At 36.8% G+C, this 17323-nt stretch overlaps 1 protein-coding gene across 1 annotated transcript in view; it reads right to left on the reverse strand.

The window, feature by feature from the left end:
• Positions 1 to 3216: 3216 nt before the first annotated feature.
• LOC126233298 (KAT8 regulatory NSL complex subunit 1) overlaps positions 3217 to 17323 on the reverse strand; it is a 283178-nt gene continuing 269071 nt past the window's right edge. Inside the window, exon 13 of the mRNA XM_049942855.1 lies at positions 3217 to 5419. Within this exon, the coding sequence (XP_049798812.1) occupies positions 5276 to 5419 (144 nt within the window). The 3' untranslated portion in view covers positions 3217 to 5275. The remainder of the gene's footprint in view (positions 5420 to 17323) is intronic.

The raw sequence follows: 17323 nt of genomic DNA on the forward strand, positions 1-17323 counted from the left end.
CAAGCCCAATGCTGTGTGTCTGGCCTGGCGGTAAAAGAACATCCGTCACTAAGCACGTGGCACTTCCAACGTTAAAGTGATAGTCTAAAACAAGTTTCTGCACCTAACCTTTCATCTCCTAAGGCTTGAAAGCCTTATAAATTTGTATACAGAGAATTTGCAAACTTGAGCGAGCTGAATTATTTATAAATAGTTTAAGTTTTCAATTAACTACATTTATTTTCATTTTACTTCTGCCATTGTAAGTCATTTTGTTGTCCAAGTGGCAAACTCCTCTACTATTTTCAGCATCTAATCTCCTAATCTAAATAATCAACTATGCTATGCATTTAATAACTAATAAATTGTGGTCAGAGTCCACATCTACAGTTTAAAACCTGGGTTCTTTATATTTTTAAAACGTAATCCATCTGAAACCTTCTGGTGTTTCCAGGTATCTTCTGTATACTATCGTATTTCATGATTCTAAAATCAAGTGTTAGCAATGATTAAATTGGCAACAGAAGAAATGTCCACTACATATTACTCAACCGCAATGTTACTACAGTTGCTCTCTACCATTTGTGTGATGGACCACCCACTTCAAAAGTCAAGGTTAGTGCAGTTTTCATTGAAAAACTGTAGTCCTGGTACCCTGCCTTCCCTCCTCAATCCCCCAATTATCAGTCGACTTACATAAGCAGACCGAAATGTCTAGCTCCCAGGTGCAATGATATTGTGATCGACTAATAACTACTTCTTTCATTCCTCTTTCCCAATCCATGTCTTCCCACTATTTTCCTTCCCTTCCTTTTCTCACTATTGAATTCCAATTCTTAATTGCAATTAAGTTCTAATCTCTTTTTTAATATAAAAATTTCTTTCACCACAAACATTTTATACAATATCTTAATTATTTATGAGGCTAGTAGGCAGGCAGGTCATGGTTTGTTCTATAACTTGGTTGTGATAATCCATTCACTCTTCTGTTTGTCATAGATCGCCCATACTGTAGCAAAGGTGCTACAGACTATGACATAGGGGAGTGGGTTGGGAGGGGTGACACAAAGAAAGCCGGTTAGGAGGGGTGAGTAGGTGTGGGGAGATAGCAGAGGATTGAGGCCAGGAGGAGGACAGCAATGAAGGATGTGTTGCAAGATTAAATCCCATATAAGTAGTTCAAAAAGCTGGTGCTGAGCGAGGGAAAGGATCAAGAAAGCAATGATTGTGAAGCAGCCATTGGAACTGGACACATTGTGTTCAGCAGCATGTTCTGTTTCTTGGCCACAGTTTGACAGTGGCCATTCATTCCAGTGGGAGCTGGCTGATTGTCAGCTTTGCTGTAATTTACACACAGAATTTTATGAGGGCAAGACCACCAACCACCAGCCCATTCGAAGTTTCTCACAAATAAATCATGCCAGGGCCAACCAAATAACAATGAAAAGATATGTTATGAGACCTACCATTTACAGCTGTTGTACCAGGGCTGTTGGTGAATAAAAATAATAACCCAGCAATTATGTATCACAGGGTTAACCAATTATATTTAGGGAAGCTATCACATACTTTCTGGTCAAAACCAACCAATGAGAGTCAAATCAATATTATATGAAATTTTCCTTGAGACTAGAAGGCAATTAAGTTATTACAAAGTCACATCGATGTTTTACACGTGTAGCAAAGCAGTATAACTGAGAAAATATTGATTATGAGTTACACAGATTTTTTTACACTGGTCTGAAAATGTATATTTCAGACAAGGATTACTTTTGTAACAAATGTTAAGCTGCCAATAAGCCATTCTAAAAATGTACAATCTAAACTAGGACACTGGAGAATAATTAAAACAAAATACTGCCTGCATCTTAACTGTAAGCAGTAATCTACATGAAGCCTGATGTCGTGATTCAATGGAGGGTGTGAGAACAATTTAACTCCTTTCAACATGCAAACATACCATGTTTAACAGAATGGTAGTAGTATGCAGAAAATATTTTTAAATTTTTGACCACAAAGACTTGTAATATTACTAAATAAAACAAAAACATATTATATAGTTGTATCAGTCTTTTATAGTCATCAACTTGTTACACATTCAGAAATAAAACACTGAAGCGTTGTTACATTTTGCCTGTCAGAATCCCACAACTTCTTACAAGATTTTTTTTTTTTTTAAATTCAGCCTTACACTGTAGTCTCATACATTCACTTATATGGCTGCTCACAGTAAGAGATAACTAACGGCAACAAATATGATGGAGATGTACTATATTAATAACAGTTCAATGAATCACTACCAAAGGACGTAAAATTGCAAAATGAAAACTTTTCTCACATTGCAATCTATGGAGAGTATAATTACATTTAATTACAACGGATCTGATTTCAATAGTTTTACAGGGAAAATGATTGTTTAGCAAATATCTAGTCCCCATCAGACGTTTTTCTGTCTACCTAACTGGAGGTTGGTAAAGAAAGAACCAAGCGTGTTGTAGCAAAGCAGATATATCTGAAAGACTTCACAAAATTATTCCACTAAAGTGTTACATGTACACATCTACTAATTTCCTAGAACTTAATATTTTACAATAGGATAAAGGCTGCAATGATGAATCAAACTGTGGCATTGTGTGCAAAATAAAATCTATGCACTTCACAAAATTGTCAAGGACTACACATTTTGCTATGTCTATCAAACTTATCCAAATGAGGCCTCTGTCATTTTATCTCACTTAAAAAGATTCAGAATAACAAAAAGAAAGCAGAATCTTTTTTTTAGAAAACAACAACACGACTTTTATGACCATAGTAAATACACACTGCCTACATTACATTTTTGACAATATCTGAACAAGTACTCAGATCTACAATATATACAAGGGCCTACATGTTTTTCCCCTACAGCCAACTTATGCAGAGCAATGGTACATGTTACAATTACTTCAGACACTGTCTTACAAAATGAACAATTACAAGTCATGGAAGAGGAAGAGGCAAATAACGTTGAATATCCTATGCATGTCACTGTTCACAACATACTTCGATTACAACGAGGATTAATAACTGAGAAATAAATTATTTCACGAGAAACTAGAAGATTTTAGTACTGTGAAGTAGGTCACTGAATAATTTACAATAGGGTGATATCTCGTGAGAACACAATTATTACTTAAATGTAGATTAAACTCAATAAAGAAACAGCTGAGTAATGAATGAAGGTTCAATTGTAAAAAAAAAAAAAAAAAGTGGCGATAGTCATTAAAATTTGTATTTCCATTTCTCATCTCGAGTTGAACTGTATAAAATTAATTACAATCATCTATGTACATAAATCACATAAAATATTTCAAGTTATTCTAAAACAAATACTTGATTTTAAAATTCTTCAACCCACAATGAACACTGCAACAAAATTTTACAGGGCAAGATGATGTTTCTTGTTGTATTATAATTGAGATTACAAGTAACTTCTGTTAAATGAGTAATACTGTAATTTGAAATGACATAGTTTCAATGCTATACTAATTTAAGCTTTAAGACAAAGAAGGTACAATGATGTAAAAAAAGAAACTTTAAGGGCATACAGAGTTACACTCCAATATACATAAAATTAATGTCACTTTTGAAGGAGAACGACAAATTGTCAAATAAGCATGCACTTCAAAACTTCTTTCTTTATCAAATTAACCACAAAATTTTGATTTTGTTAATGATCTTATATCAACAGAAGAATATCTGGTACACCACAGTGCAGATTTATAACCACTGCAACTCTCATCAAGGATAATATCTGCATTCAAGGACTAGATATTTGCCAAAGGTATCTGACTGAGGTACTTTTAAATGAATTGGTACTTATAAAAAAAAAAAAATCATGAAAAAGTAATCTTTTAAGGACAGTCAGTATCAACTACCAGGATCATACACTTTACTTTGCAGGGAACAAAGAAGCCTTCCAGGAGCACAGGGACTTTAATTATTGGGGGGTTCATTTTACTGCAGTAAGAAAGGAAGAAAAATTCAAGAACATAGAATAATAGTATATTTAAAGATCTAGACTGCTGCCTTTCTGTAAGCGTATTAGTGCTAGAGCATACATACAAAATAACAATGATACACTCTATCAGACATGAAAAATCTGTAATTAATTTGGCATTAATTTTCTTAGTTTGTGATGAAACACACACTTTTTGAGTTATAAGTATCCCTTTCTAATTAATTTCCAACCTATGTAATCAGTCTCGCAAGTTTTATCTTATGCCCTGCAAAATCTACGTCAGTAACTATTCATACATGAGGGGAAGGGGGGGAGGAGGGGAGGGGGACCTGCTCACACTACCATGGAATGGTCAGCTTGCAGTATACATATCAAGCATGCGAGATATATAGAATACGCTCTTATAAAGAGTACATACATCAATTTCTAGATATAAAGGTGGTCTGCTGCATCAACAATCACATATGTGAGCACTGGATTTGCTATATGAAGTAACTTTCCAGAACTGTCACATTATTTAAACTAATACTCCTCTTCAGAACTGAAGCTAAAAATCACTTTCTCCAAAGACGTGTAATTATTTGGTAGATCTTTAACATATTTAGCAACTTAAAAATGTGTGTTAATTTGTTCCTCCCTATTTCTATGAATGGGATTATGCAATTCTTTTAAAGGTAAATCAATGTTTAAGACAGATGAATATACTGTAACTATGGATTTGGATGACAAACATAACTTCTTAGAAAAGGGTGACAGTTTCTTTTCTTAATGACCACTGACAATACAAATGAACATCGAAAATTTTTGAATTATCTATTACCACTGAGCATACTCAGAGTAATGACTAAGTCTATATGATCATTAATTTCCTCTTTCATATTTTTGCACATCAAATTTAATAATTACACAAATAAGTAATGTATAACAAGAAGCTGCAATTTGATGCTCACATTTTTTATCTTTGATGCCAATGGAGCAGGCCATTTAAGCAAGGAATTTACATCACACATAGTGCACTTAAAGAGTTTTATAACATTTTTCTCTATTGATATTTCTCCTGAATCATCACACTCCATTATCTGACAGTTGTTTGAGGTAATCTAAGATGGAGGCTACAGCACTGCTCCAGCTTTATGAAGCTATTACTCTGCTGGAAAACGCAGATAAACAGCTGTGTAAGCTATTTAGCAATTATCCGAAGACTTTTCTAACAAAATCTCCAACAATCAGCCTACACATCAGCATAAATGCTGAAAAACAATTACACCAATTTTTGCAGCCAAGTTATATTAATAATTATCTCTTCACAGAAGATTTAACCCTGTCACGTTCAAATTCTCTCTCTTCTTCAACTGTCCATTCTGGATCATTTGGATCTTCACCTTCCCCAATTGCAGACTCTGTTGAATCTGTACTAGGAGATACTGGTCTGCTTTCACCCTGTAAATAAAGATAGCACCTGCATTACAAATATATCCACGAAATAAGTTATATTTTTATAGACAATGCTTCCTTAATATCTGACTATGATTAATGTGTGCTGACTTTACTGTGCATGTCGGCCTAGAACGGCAGGAGTGAATCACTATCATCATCATCCAAAACATTTCAATTAGCATACTGCTAAAACTAGCTGTTTCCTGGATGTACTGTGTGTGAAATACTATGCTGTTCCTATGGTAGCTGCTCTAAACACAATTAGTTGTCCCAGTCTGATCTACAAACAGTAATTAGAGCAGATTCTCCATTGATGTCAATGAGGGCACTTGTGAAAGCAGCACTGACAAGTAGAATTCATCTGCAAAATTGTTATCATACAGCTAGGATGTTACGAGATACTGATTAAGATGACTGTTCAGCTGTTATTGGGAAAACATGATACCAATGATTCAGGTTCTACTTGATCTAACTGATTTTCCTCAAAGTTGATAAGTAGCTGTGCATGCATGAGTACAACAAAGTGTGCTCTTGAACAGAAGTGCTGTTTTATATTTGGCAGGCTGCACAAGGTAACTTATGGACAGACTTCAGATCTAGAAGGTCACCACCAATCTTTCCAACCGCCCAATAATCCTCAAATGACTGAATCAAGACGAAAAGGAAAAATGCTTGAGGATACTGAACATGTAATTCAGTGTATGAAGAGACATGAAAAAATAATAACCATTGTATTTATACAATATAATTTTTGTCAATTCTCTAAGAAGTGCCTCTTCAAATTGTTAAAACCAAATCAAAATTTGTTTTACAATACGGAGATGTGCCATCTCCACCACCCATCAACATCATTTGTCTGTGAAATTCTGCATTCATGTACAATCCATTTTGAAGGTTAATGAATCTAAGCACTACAGAAACACAAGTGCCTGAAGACACTTATGAGCAGTGTGCTGACGAAAGCCACAAATCAGTTATTTGGCAAAAACCTAAGCATTTGCTTGAAACTATAAATATTGACACTTACTTAAAGAGTTATAGTTTCGAAAATAGAAGTTGCTGTGTCTTCCCTTATTCATCATCAAAGTTTCAATAAAGCGATAGCAACACAGCAGAATATACTCTTATCAAAGATCTAAATGATTTGATCACTGTGGCTTTTTATACTGGAATATTACAGTACAGATGCAACTAGAATTATGTAGCGTCTCTACAAGTTGCCTTGTCAAGTGTGAATACTCTTTTTTTCTGTATTTTAGTTACATAACTGAAACTCCACATATGTAGATCAATGATTAGTTAGGGAAGAACTTACTACAACAAAGGAACTTCTAATTCATGGAATACGTCTCTCTCTCTCTCTCTCTCTCTCTCTCTCTCTCTCTGCGCGCGCGCGTGTGTGTGTGTGTGTGTGTGTGTGTGTGTGAGAGAGAGAGAGAGAGAGAGAGAGAGAGAGAGAGAGAGATATTCACGACACTGGATATAATGAGGCTGCAGCAAGACAACTACATAAATGCAAGAAGACCTGCAGAGGACTGATGATATGATAGGTGCACGATAGGTGCAGTGGCTGGAAGCTGTCAATCTCACTCAAAACAAATTTCCATGCTCATACACTACTTTAAGGCAAGCAAGAATATCATTCTCAGGGTAAAAAATCGACTGATATACTGTCGATCTCCTTCAACTGAAGCCTTGACTTGCTGCTTCACAACACAGAGATACGCATAAAAAGCAATAACAATGTGTTATGGTTACATGCACTTTAGTCGTCACACAGAAAATTGACAGACTGCTATGCGATATTGATCCTTCAAGGACAAACTACGGTTTCAAGCCAATGTTTAGCCTTTTTGCAGCACAATACTCTGTTATGTAGTAATGTTTCTTCAGCAATCTACACTTTTGTCATTAACCTTCAAAAATAAATTGTACAAAAATACAACTATATAGATAAGTGACCTTGATGAGTGGTTAGACGGACGCATTTCCGGATTTTAAAATCATTTTAATTTGGTTTTAGCTGATGGAGCTGGACAATAAAAGAAGTCGAAAATAACACATTCTTTAAAAAATATAATTTGTGACTTATTTTTTCTCAAAGCATGCCAAGTAAGGGTTTGAAACAACCTGTACAAAAGCTCAAAAGTTAACTTTTCTTTTACAACAGAATGTACTTTTAATAATAGGCAGTCAGGATTTGTTCATGTTTCACCTCCACCAGCAGAAATGATTTGAAGACACAGAGAAGACAAGAGCAGATAAGTTTACGAAATATTCTCTAGTGTACCAAATTTATTGCCTAACAATGGCTCATTTGTGGCTCTGCTCACTTCAGTTGTTCCTTTAAATTCCACTACATAAAAGCAATTTTCATACTCCACATAATAAAATTTTATTTCTTTTTGTTCCTGTCTACAATAACAATGTGCGCGCTTCCACACATGCACACCAATTTTGTATGGGACTGGACTGAAATTGTGTAATTAATACGAAGCACACATTGTGCTTTTCACTTAACATTTCCTAAATCATCTTGGGTAACTTGTTCAACAGTAAGTCATAGTATTTTCTTCTTTTTGTTGTACCTTCACCCCACATCTACATAGGGTTGGTATGGGTGCTGTTTGTCTGTAGTGTTATCCATGTGAAAGAGAGCAAACAACTGCTAAATATTTGGAAATTATGTAACTGAGTTGGGACTTGGGTACCAGCCCAATATTCACCAATTCAGATGTGGGAAGCTGCCCAAGATCAATTTCCAGGCTGGCCTTGGCAAAAGTCCCACAGGAGGATTTGATCTAGAATCCACCTGCCTGAAACTTGGAAACGTGCACAACTATCTGGGCGTATTAATAAGTCGTAGTTTCTATTTGTAAAGTACCACTTTTTTAAAGACCAGCTGATAGGTTTGCTAGGTCACATTGTGAAAGTTTCCTGAACTACTTTTGGCAAGACAAAAGTAGTTATCTTCCTCTTTATCTTTTTCAGGCTAGATACATAGTAAGCTTCCAGTCGGATTATATGGTGTATCCAGGATCAAACAGACTCTGATCACAATTTCATAATGTCCAAAAATACACTGAAGTTTAAGAGAATAGTCTGGGAGAATCACTGTTGAAAGAAGTATTAATAAATAATAATGTGTGTTTGAAGTTCTCCGAGGCTGTAAGTACTGTTATGTAGAGGTAATAATGAACACCATAGTTAGTGGGTCACTTCAAGAGAAATGGAAATCTCTGAAAGGGCAATAACAGACTTAGATACAAGAAAGGTAACTGCAAACATACCTTATTTGACAGAACAAATAAAACAATTGGAGAAATAAAAAAAATCTACACATCAAGTTACAGCAGGAGAGAACACTTATAAAGATTAAAGGAATGTGGAAGCTTTTGGAGTCAGTGGCTCCGCCTTCTGGCAGAATGGAAGGAGGGGAAGGACTGGCAAGGTTTAGATTAGATTTACTTTCATTCCAATTGATCCGTAGTGAGGTGGTCCTCCAGGATGTGGAACATGTCAGAAAAACAACAATACATGACAAATATTTACAACTAAAACAAATAAGCTAATGTACCATTCCACAGGTCCCAAGTGGAATGATCGTCATTTTTTAATGAACACTAAGAGTCATTTTACAAATACTAATGCACTGAATTTAAAATAAAAAAGTTTTTTATTTATTTATAAGGTAATAAACATGTAATACAACTACTGTAATACTTATTTACAATGAACACATTACTGCACTGAAATGGTGCAGGAGTTAGATTATATACACACACACACACACACACACACACACACACACATTTTCAATGAACACATTACTGCACTGAAATTGTGCAGAAGTTATGTTGTACTTATATACAAATCAGTTGGTTTTACTAAGAAATTCATCAATGGAGTAGAAGGAGTTGGTCACCAATAAATCCTTTAGGCTTCTCTTAAACTGAATTTCATTGGTTGCTAAGCTTTTTATGGCTGCTGGCAAGTTATTGACAATGTGTGTTCCTGAATAATGCACACCTTTTTGTACTAGACTAAGTGACTTTAAATCCTTGTGAAGATTATTCTTATTCCTAGTATTGATTCCATTAATTGAGCTGTTGGATTGAAAAAGTGATATATTTTTAATGACAACTTTCATTAAGGAATAAATATATTGGGAAGCAGTAGTTAGTATCCCTAGTTCCCTAAACAGGCTTCTGCAGGATGTTCTCGAGTTCACACCACATATAATTCTTACTGCACGTTTTTGTGCCCGGAAAACTTTAGCTTGGCTTGATGAATTGCCCCAAAAAATAATCCCATATGACATTATGGAATGAAAGTAAGCATAGTATGCCAGCTTTTTCATTTTTATATCCCCTATGTCTGACAAAATTCGCTTTGCAAACAGAGATTTGTTAAGACACTTCAGCAGTTCTGTGGTGTGCTCCTCCCAGTTGAATTTATTATCAAGCTGTAATCCCAAGAATTTAACAGTGTCCACTTCTTCTATCTTCTTGTCATCGTATGTTAGACATATACTCTTGGGACACCCCTTACAAGTTCTGAACTGCATGTAGTGTGTTTTTTCAAAGTTTAGTGACAAAGAATTGGCTAGGAACCAGTGATTAATGTCCACAAATATTTTATTGGCTGAGGAGTTTAGAAAAGTCGCCCAAAATCCTTGGTCTGGGGAAACTTACCAGACGGGATGAGAAGCAAAGACTCATTATTTTTTTCTTAGTCTTTTCCTCTTATCCCATCCGATAAAACTCCTTCAACCCGGGGTTCTGAGCAACTTTTCCGAGCTCTCCCCATTTCCTGAACTTCACCAGTACTTTTCTTTCATCCCTCTTCCTTCCTTCTGCCAGTGGGGGCAGCAACTGGCTCCTTGCATTTTCTTTAGCCTTTATATTTTTCCTTCTGCCACTGCTTTGTGTGTAGATTTTTTATACACCCAATTGTAATTTCAAAATGTGACTATTTTTTGTTGACATAATAGAACAATTGGTACAATCAATTGATGAACGAACCGAACCAAGTACAAAAATACCCAGTAAAAGTCAAGAATACAACATTACAAACCAATTAGGAATAAAATAAACAGGAAGTACAGGGAAGCTACAGCAAAAAGGTTGCAGGTGAAAAGTGAAGAATTCGAAAAAGAAACAGGTTATTTGAAGAACTGTTTAAGAATATAATTAACTCTCAACAACCTTTGGTGAATTAAAAGCAATAGCATCAACATTAGACTGTAAAAGGACAGGTCAAAAGAATACAATGAAGGCTTCTGTGAAAGGAACGAACTGGCTGATGATGTGATTGAGGGAGAAACAAAAGTCTTTAGGGCCACTCTATGATAAGTGGTCTAACTTTTTCCAAAGTTCCCACATGATGATCACTGATTTTGATGAAATTTTGTGCGAATGATCACACTTGGTCCCATTGAACATTGGTAAAATTTTACTTTTGCCAATTTAGTACTTGCAGAGTTATAGTCATTTGTTTGACACCATAGTGCAGAAATCAACAGTGCACCCGTAAGTTTTCAGCAACTTTGAGACATAATATCTACGGTAATATTTTCTTGGAAGAAAATAAAGTAGGCCACCTTGCACAACATTTCGCTTTTTTTTAAGCGAAATCATAACAAGGTTTCCTAGGCGATTTGCATATGGATAATTTGAAGCAAATAGACATTGGGAAAAATGTGAAATTTAGCTTTTTATATCTCTGAAGTACCATGTATACTTGAATAATCTGTGCACTTTATAACCAAATAAGGACAAAAAATTGAAGTGCGTGGATTATTTGAAAGAAGGTTGGTACTGCTCTGCCTCCAACAATAGATCCCACTACACTATTGCATTGTTGTGGCCTCATTACCACATTAGAAGTATTAACAGCGTCTTCAAACTTGTTAATTACAGCTACAAGTTCTCGTTATCGCTCGTACACTGCTAAAGAAAAACTGAAAATTTTTGAAGCAGCCGAGAACATTGGAAACCAAGCAGTGGGAAGCAAGTACACGTGAGCAGGAGTTGTATTCATGACTGGCGGGAAAACAAAACACAGCCTCAAAAAACTAACAGTAACCGCCGGGCACTTTGAGGCCAAAAAGCAAAGCATCCAGACTATGACAAAAGGCTCTGCGATTACGTAGATGAAAAGTGTCAATATGGCTGCGGACAATTACAAGGAAAAATTGTGCATTTTAATTATTATGTGATAAATCTGCAACACAGACCTATATATTATTGCAAATTGGTGACAGGGATCAAATGCCAGTCTATTTTGAGATGCCACTTGACAACACCATGAACAGGAAAAGAGAATCCAGCCTCACGATACAAACTGGTGGTAGTGAGAAGCAAAAGTGTATAGTGATGATGCGATTAACTGGCGATGGACGAAAGCTACTACCTTACGTGAAATTTAAAAGGAAAACTATTCCGAAAATATCTGTGAAAGGCATATTGGTGGGAGTGAATCCAAAAGGGAGGGCGGACAATGATCTTGTAATTGACTGGGTGATGCATGTTTGGAATCATCATCCTGGTGCGTTACTGAATTTACATAACATGTTTGTCCTGACAGCTTCTGCAGACGTACACCTAAGGAAGTGCAGGACAAATTACAGAAAGGAAAAACTGACTTGACCATTATTCCTGGAGCCCTCACATCCACCCTACAGCCACTAGATGTGTGTATATATCAGCCATTCAAAGCTGCACTTAAACAGCGATATAAGCAATGGATGACTGACATAAACCTCAGGTTCACACTGAGTGGAAAAATCAAACGGCTACATCTGTCCCAGATTTGTGAGTGGGTGAAAAGTGCATGGGATTCCATTCCACATCCAGTGGAGGAAAAATCCTTTAAAAAATGTAGTATCACCTGGCTGGAACAGAGGGCGATAACTATGGGAAGATCGTGATGACGACAATTATTCTCCTGCCAGTGATGATGACAAAAGTTATGATGAGCAGAGGTAAGGAAGCATTTGAACGGGCTAGAATCTCATACTGAACATACAGTATTAACACAGGGTGTATACGTGGACTAGGAAAAAAAAATTCCCGGATTTCCCGGTTAAAAACACACTTTCTCCTGGGTGAAGACGCACTTTTTTCCCTGTTAACTGACAGTATATTTTCTCTCGGAACCGTATAACTTAGCAGTCCTTTGAATGTTTATGGTTTTATACATAGGCCTAGGATTTCCCAACGCTTTATAAAATGAAATTCATGGAAGAAAACACGTTTTGGAAAGATCTTTGATGTGCAGCAACATGTATGCTGCATATTTTTGTATTACGAAAGTATAAATTCGAATTCCACCAAACACCGCATGTTACTTTCCAAAGCATTGAAATCGAGATTGCGATGCACTTTGTAAGCCAGTCAGTCATATGGTCATGTCTCGTGATCTCTCCCAGCCGATGACAGCGGATATTCGAGCTTAGAACACATGATGTACTCAGCCAATGGCACAATCCCCTGTTAAGTAGCGCGAACACACAAACAGCAATGTTAACGGTTTAAATTAATATCTATAGTGTTGCTACAAGAAAAGCAAAGCTTTCACATATAATATTGGTGTCTGAGGTTAATAAGCTGCAAGAGAAGCTAAGCTTTCACGTATAATGCTGGTCTTTTATGCGCGTATTACACTTTACGATATATCACACAAATGAGGCAGTAAAATTTTTAATAATGACATAAATATCTGAACTTCTGGGCTCGAAATTCTTCTAAATGGCTCGTCATCAGTTGGTTTTTAAATGAGAGTCAAATGCTCTGTGATTTAAGAAATTCATCGTACAATCTCTCACAGAGTTCAACTTGCGTATACGGAAATTTACTTGGAAAGTAATGCTTTTCAAACCACCATTCGCAATATTTTCCCGCGACCTGTTAGAAATTGGTTCGTTTCAGCAGTTGCCAGAGAACACCAGATAAGAGGCGCCACCCCGCTTGCGTAGCTACAATGACTTAGGAGGCCCGTATGTTCGTACGTGTAAAACATTAAAAGATCGTACAATGTCATAAAAGAAACAAGACATCAGAGGATACTCCAAGGGTATCGGAATTTCGTGAACCGTACTAAAATGTACACATTTAAAGATCACATTCGTTTGTCGAAATTCCCAACGAAGTAGGCCTCGACCTGATATTAAGCTTTCCAGTGTGGTTTTCGGGATGTAAATTTTCTTGGAGTACCAGTACTGTGCTATCTCATGTATGTTTCTTTATTATGGCATAACACGATATGTGCTAGAAGATGAAAACATGCACTTGAAATGCAGCTAATAGTTGAAATTAGCCAATAGTGTGGAATTAAAACACTTCGTTTCAAAGATATTGACTGCATCAGCATAAAAGATTAATAAAAGGAAATTTCTTTAGCAAACCGACAAAAATAACTTCATTGTTCTACAAGGCGATTAATGCTTGACTGTCAGAAAGGTGGAAATAAAATAAAATCTGAAACTAATAACATATTTTTGCCTTCCGTAATCATGTGAATGTATTTTAATTCATTTGATATCTCCCGGCCACAGAAAACCGTTTTGTCTTCATTTGACGTGAGAGCAGTAAAGGAAGAAGAAACAGCAAAATCACTAAATGTAAACACAGGTCACGTGGAGACTACCCACTTCCCCACTGTACTCAGACTGCTCTGCACATCAGTCCCGGATCTACCTGCTTCCAGTCGGCCGGTTTGACATCCTGCCCCACCCCCTTTTTTTAAACTCTCTGTTAATACTGGATGGGATTATTTGTAAACAAAAACTCTTCAGAAAATTTGCACTCTTTATTCCCTATTAGCTAACAACTTGCTGCTTTGTGTGACATAAAATTAAATACAGGATACATAAAACCAGCAAAGACAAGAGACAAGCAAGACAGTTCACATTTCTTCAATCCTTAGTTACCAGAGTTTTTTTTCTCTCTCTAATCTTACTACAGGTGTATGTGGTGGGTTTTCCTTCCTGCGAAAGAACCTATTACCTTATCAAAGTTCGTCAAAAATTTTGCTACATGAAAAATCGAAATGTCGTTGTCTATACTGAAAATGCTGTTAATACAAATAGGATCTAATATCAGTGTGGTTTCTCTATCTGATTACGTTTATTTTGTCACTGTCTGCTAGCTAAAACAAAATAGGCCTTCTAATACTGCAGCAATTGTAACACACAAATAAATGAGACTGTTTTGGCACAAATGGTCATTTTTATAACACAAAACAATATAATTCACAAAGTGCCAATATAAAATGCCTATTAGGCCTACAACAAGCAAAAAGCTTTATGTTGGGAAATAGTTTCACACTTCATTCATACGCTCCAATTTCTCAAGCACGAGATCGAAAAGTAATAGTACGAAATTTTTATACAAATTTGGTATCGTCATATTCTTCCATAATTTGTGTGATGTCCCTGTTTCTTCTTATTCCTCGTTCTAACAAACAGTCTTGTCATAACTAATTCTGTAACTATTCCTGTCAATGTCAAAGCTTATTCGCCGTATAACTTCACTAACTCTGTCCCGCAGTTATTCTCCGGTTAGGTGTTGTTACATATTCGTACAACGCGTTTTCCGCTCTACTTCCAGAACAGAAGTTAAAGCGGCTGCTAGCTGGTGACTGTACAACTGGCCCTTACTGGTACAGCGATCTGGCCAAAACTTTTCTATCAAAATTTCATTTTCTTCAATACACCAAGAAGATAATACGTTATCTTTCTTATCTGTTATTTCTGTTAGTCGTTTTATTTCCACTCTGGTAGTCGGAATCTATGGATTTCGCAAGTAATTATAACAACGCTCATCATTCGCAAACCCAATCAATCACATAATCAGACAGCGGTTGGCATGCATCCGTTCGGCTTTACTTCGCTCAGCTTGTACAGCCCCTTTTGTCTGCAGGAAAGTTTATTTCTAGATGCGATGAGGATTCCCCTCACAGACATCATGTGCGCTATGCACGCATTCACGAATCATTCAGAAATCAATTTAGAATGTGTTCAAAAACCGACAGGGATGCGTTTCAAAGTCATATGAATAATCGATAGACCAACGTGTGCTGGATACTAGGCGCTTTGTGAAACAAGGTTTTTTTCCCTCAAGAATATGAATTTGCCCCCCCCCCCCTCTCACCCTATATCCAGCCTGCTGCGCATGCGTAAATCTGGCGGCTTGGACACGCCAGTAAAATTTTTCCTGGTAGCATCTAGCTGCTTGCTGCGACTGCTTACACAGCCGACAGCCACACTTCTGTAGCCAGAAGAGGGAGATGGCACTACTCAACTGCACATACGCACTATCCTGCTAGTAACTGATAAAACGAATCTAATGTAAACAGCTGTGACATCACGCTCATCAGAAGCAATTTGTTGTTACAAAGCACTGCATAGTCTTCCTAAGGCCTTTGACACATTTTGCAGTTGGCAGACGCTTATTTTGTTCTTGTATATGGCGCAATCCTTTACTATTTACGTTTCATTTTCATTTTTTCTCTCGTTCACGTTTTATTGCTGCAGTATTATTCTTCAGTAGCGGGATACAGTACTATCCTTTGTTAGAGTATCGGTTCTTACCAGCCAAATTACAAAAAATTAACTGAAAACAAAACAATGAAAATTCCCGGAAATGTAAAAAATTCCTGGGTTTTTCCCGGTTTTCCCCCGGATCTCCTGGGTCGTAGACACCCTGTAACATTAAATTCTTAAATATAGTGATCCGCATTTCCTTTTTTTTTTGCTGTTGTAGGTAGGCCTAGAGTCGTGGCTAGTGGGACTAATGTTTCCCAGCCAGCCACCCGGTTGATGTACCAGCCCACCGACATGCCCGCTGGCCGGCCAGCTGCACGCCGCCGAATCAGTTGCATTTTAATGATTTATCAATCTATACAATAGCATGTGAAGATTATGATGCATTTCTTCAAACCAATTTATATTTAATTTTGAACACATCATTACGTCAGGACAATTTTTTTGTAAATATAACAAATTAAATCAAAATATTTTCCTCTTCAAAATTAGTATGCGAGGGTTATTCGAGTATATACGGTAATTGCAGGATACACCTGAAATCTTGCACATAGTAACTTACCAATGCAAGGACTTTGAACATAAAATTTCCGTCTCCTACTGCTTTCCAATATTTAACAAATTGAGGGCGAAGTTGACAATTTTTTTCTCAAAGGTGTACAACTTTGCTTCCACCATTTGCAGATAGGTGGTGACAATAGTAAGTAGCGGTCGAAAGAAGCAGATCGTAGACATCAAGCAGTTAGCTTGGACCTCGGTGAACATAACCTCATTCAAAGGTTAGTCGAATTGCGTCTGCATCAAAGTTGTTCTCAATTTAAAATATCAGTTTATGAGCCTAATTCTCATCATTTGTGGGAGGTGTTAGTGTTTTGTTTCAGTATGAAGAAAACAGCAGCTGAGTCTCATTGAATGCTCTCAACTACATGTGGTATGGAGGCTATTAGTGAAAGAACATGTTGTGAGTGGTTTCAACACTTCAAGAACAGCGATGTTAATGTCGTAGACCGGCATAGTGGTGGAAGAGAGAATGTTTTCAAAGATGCAGAATTGGAGACATTGCTGAGTGAAGACTCACGTCAAACTCAAGAAGAAGTGGGGCGATTAGTGGGAGTGACACAGCAAGCCATTTCAAAATGTTTCAAGGCTATTGGCATGATTCAGAAAGAAGGAACTTGGGTCCTGTGAGAGCTGAAACCAAGAGACGTTGAACGGCTTTTGTGTGTTGCTTCAGAGGCAAAAATGGAAGGGATTTCTGCATCGCATTGACACCGGGGGCAAAAAATGGGTTCATTGCGATAACACTAGACGCAAAAAATCATGGGGATATACCGGACACGCTTCCACATCGACAGCCAGAC

This window comes from Schistocerca nitens, chromosome 1 (genome assembly GCF_023898315.1).
Source record: "Schistocerca nitens isolate TAMUIC-IGC-003100 chromosome 1, iqSchNite1.1, whole genome shotgun sequence".
NCBI classification, from domain to species: domain Eukaryota; kingdom Metazoa; phylum Arthropoda; class Insecta; order Orthoptera; family Acrididae; genus Schistocerca; species Schistocerca nitens.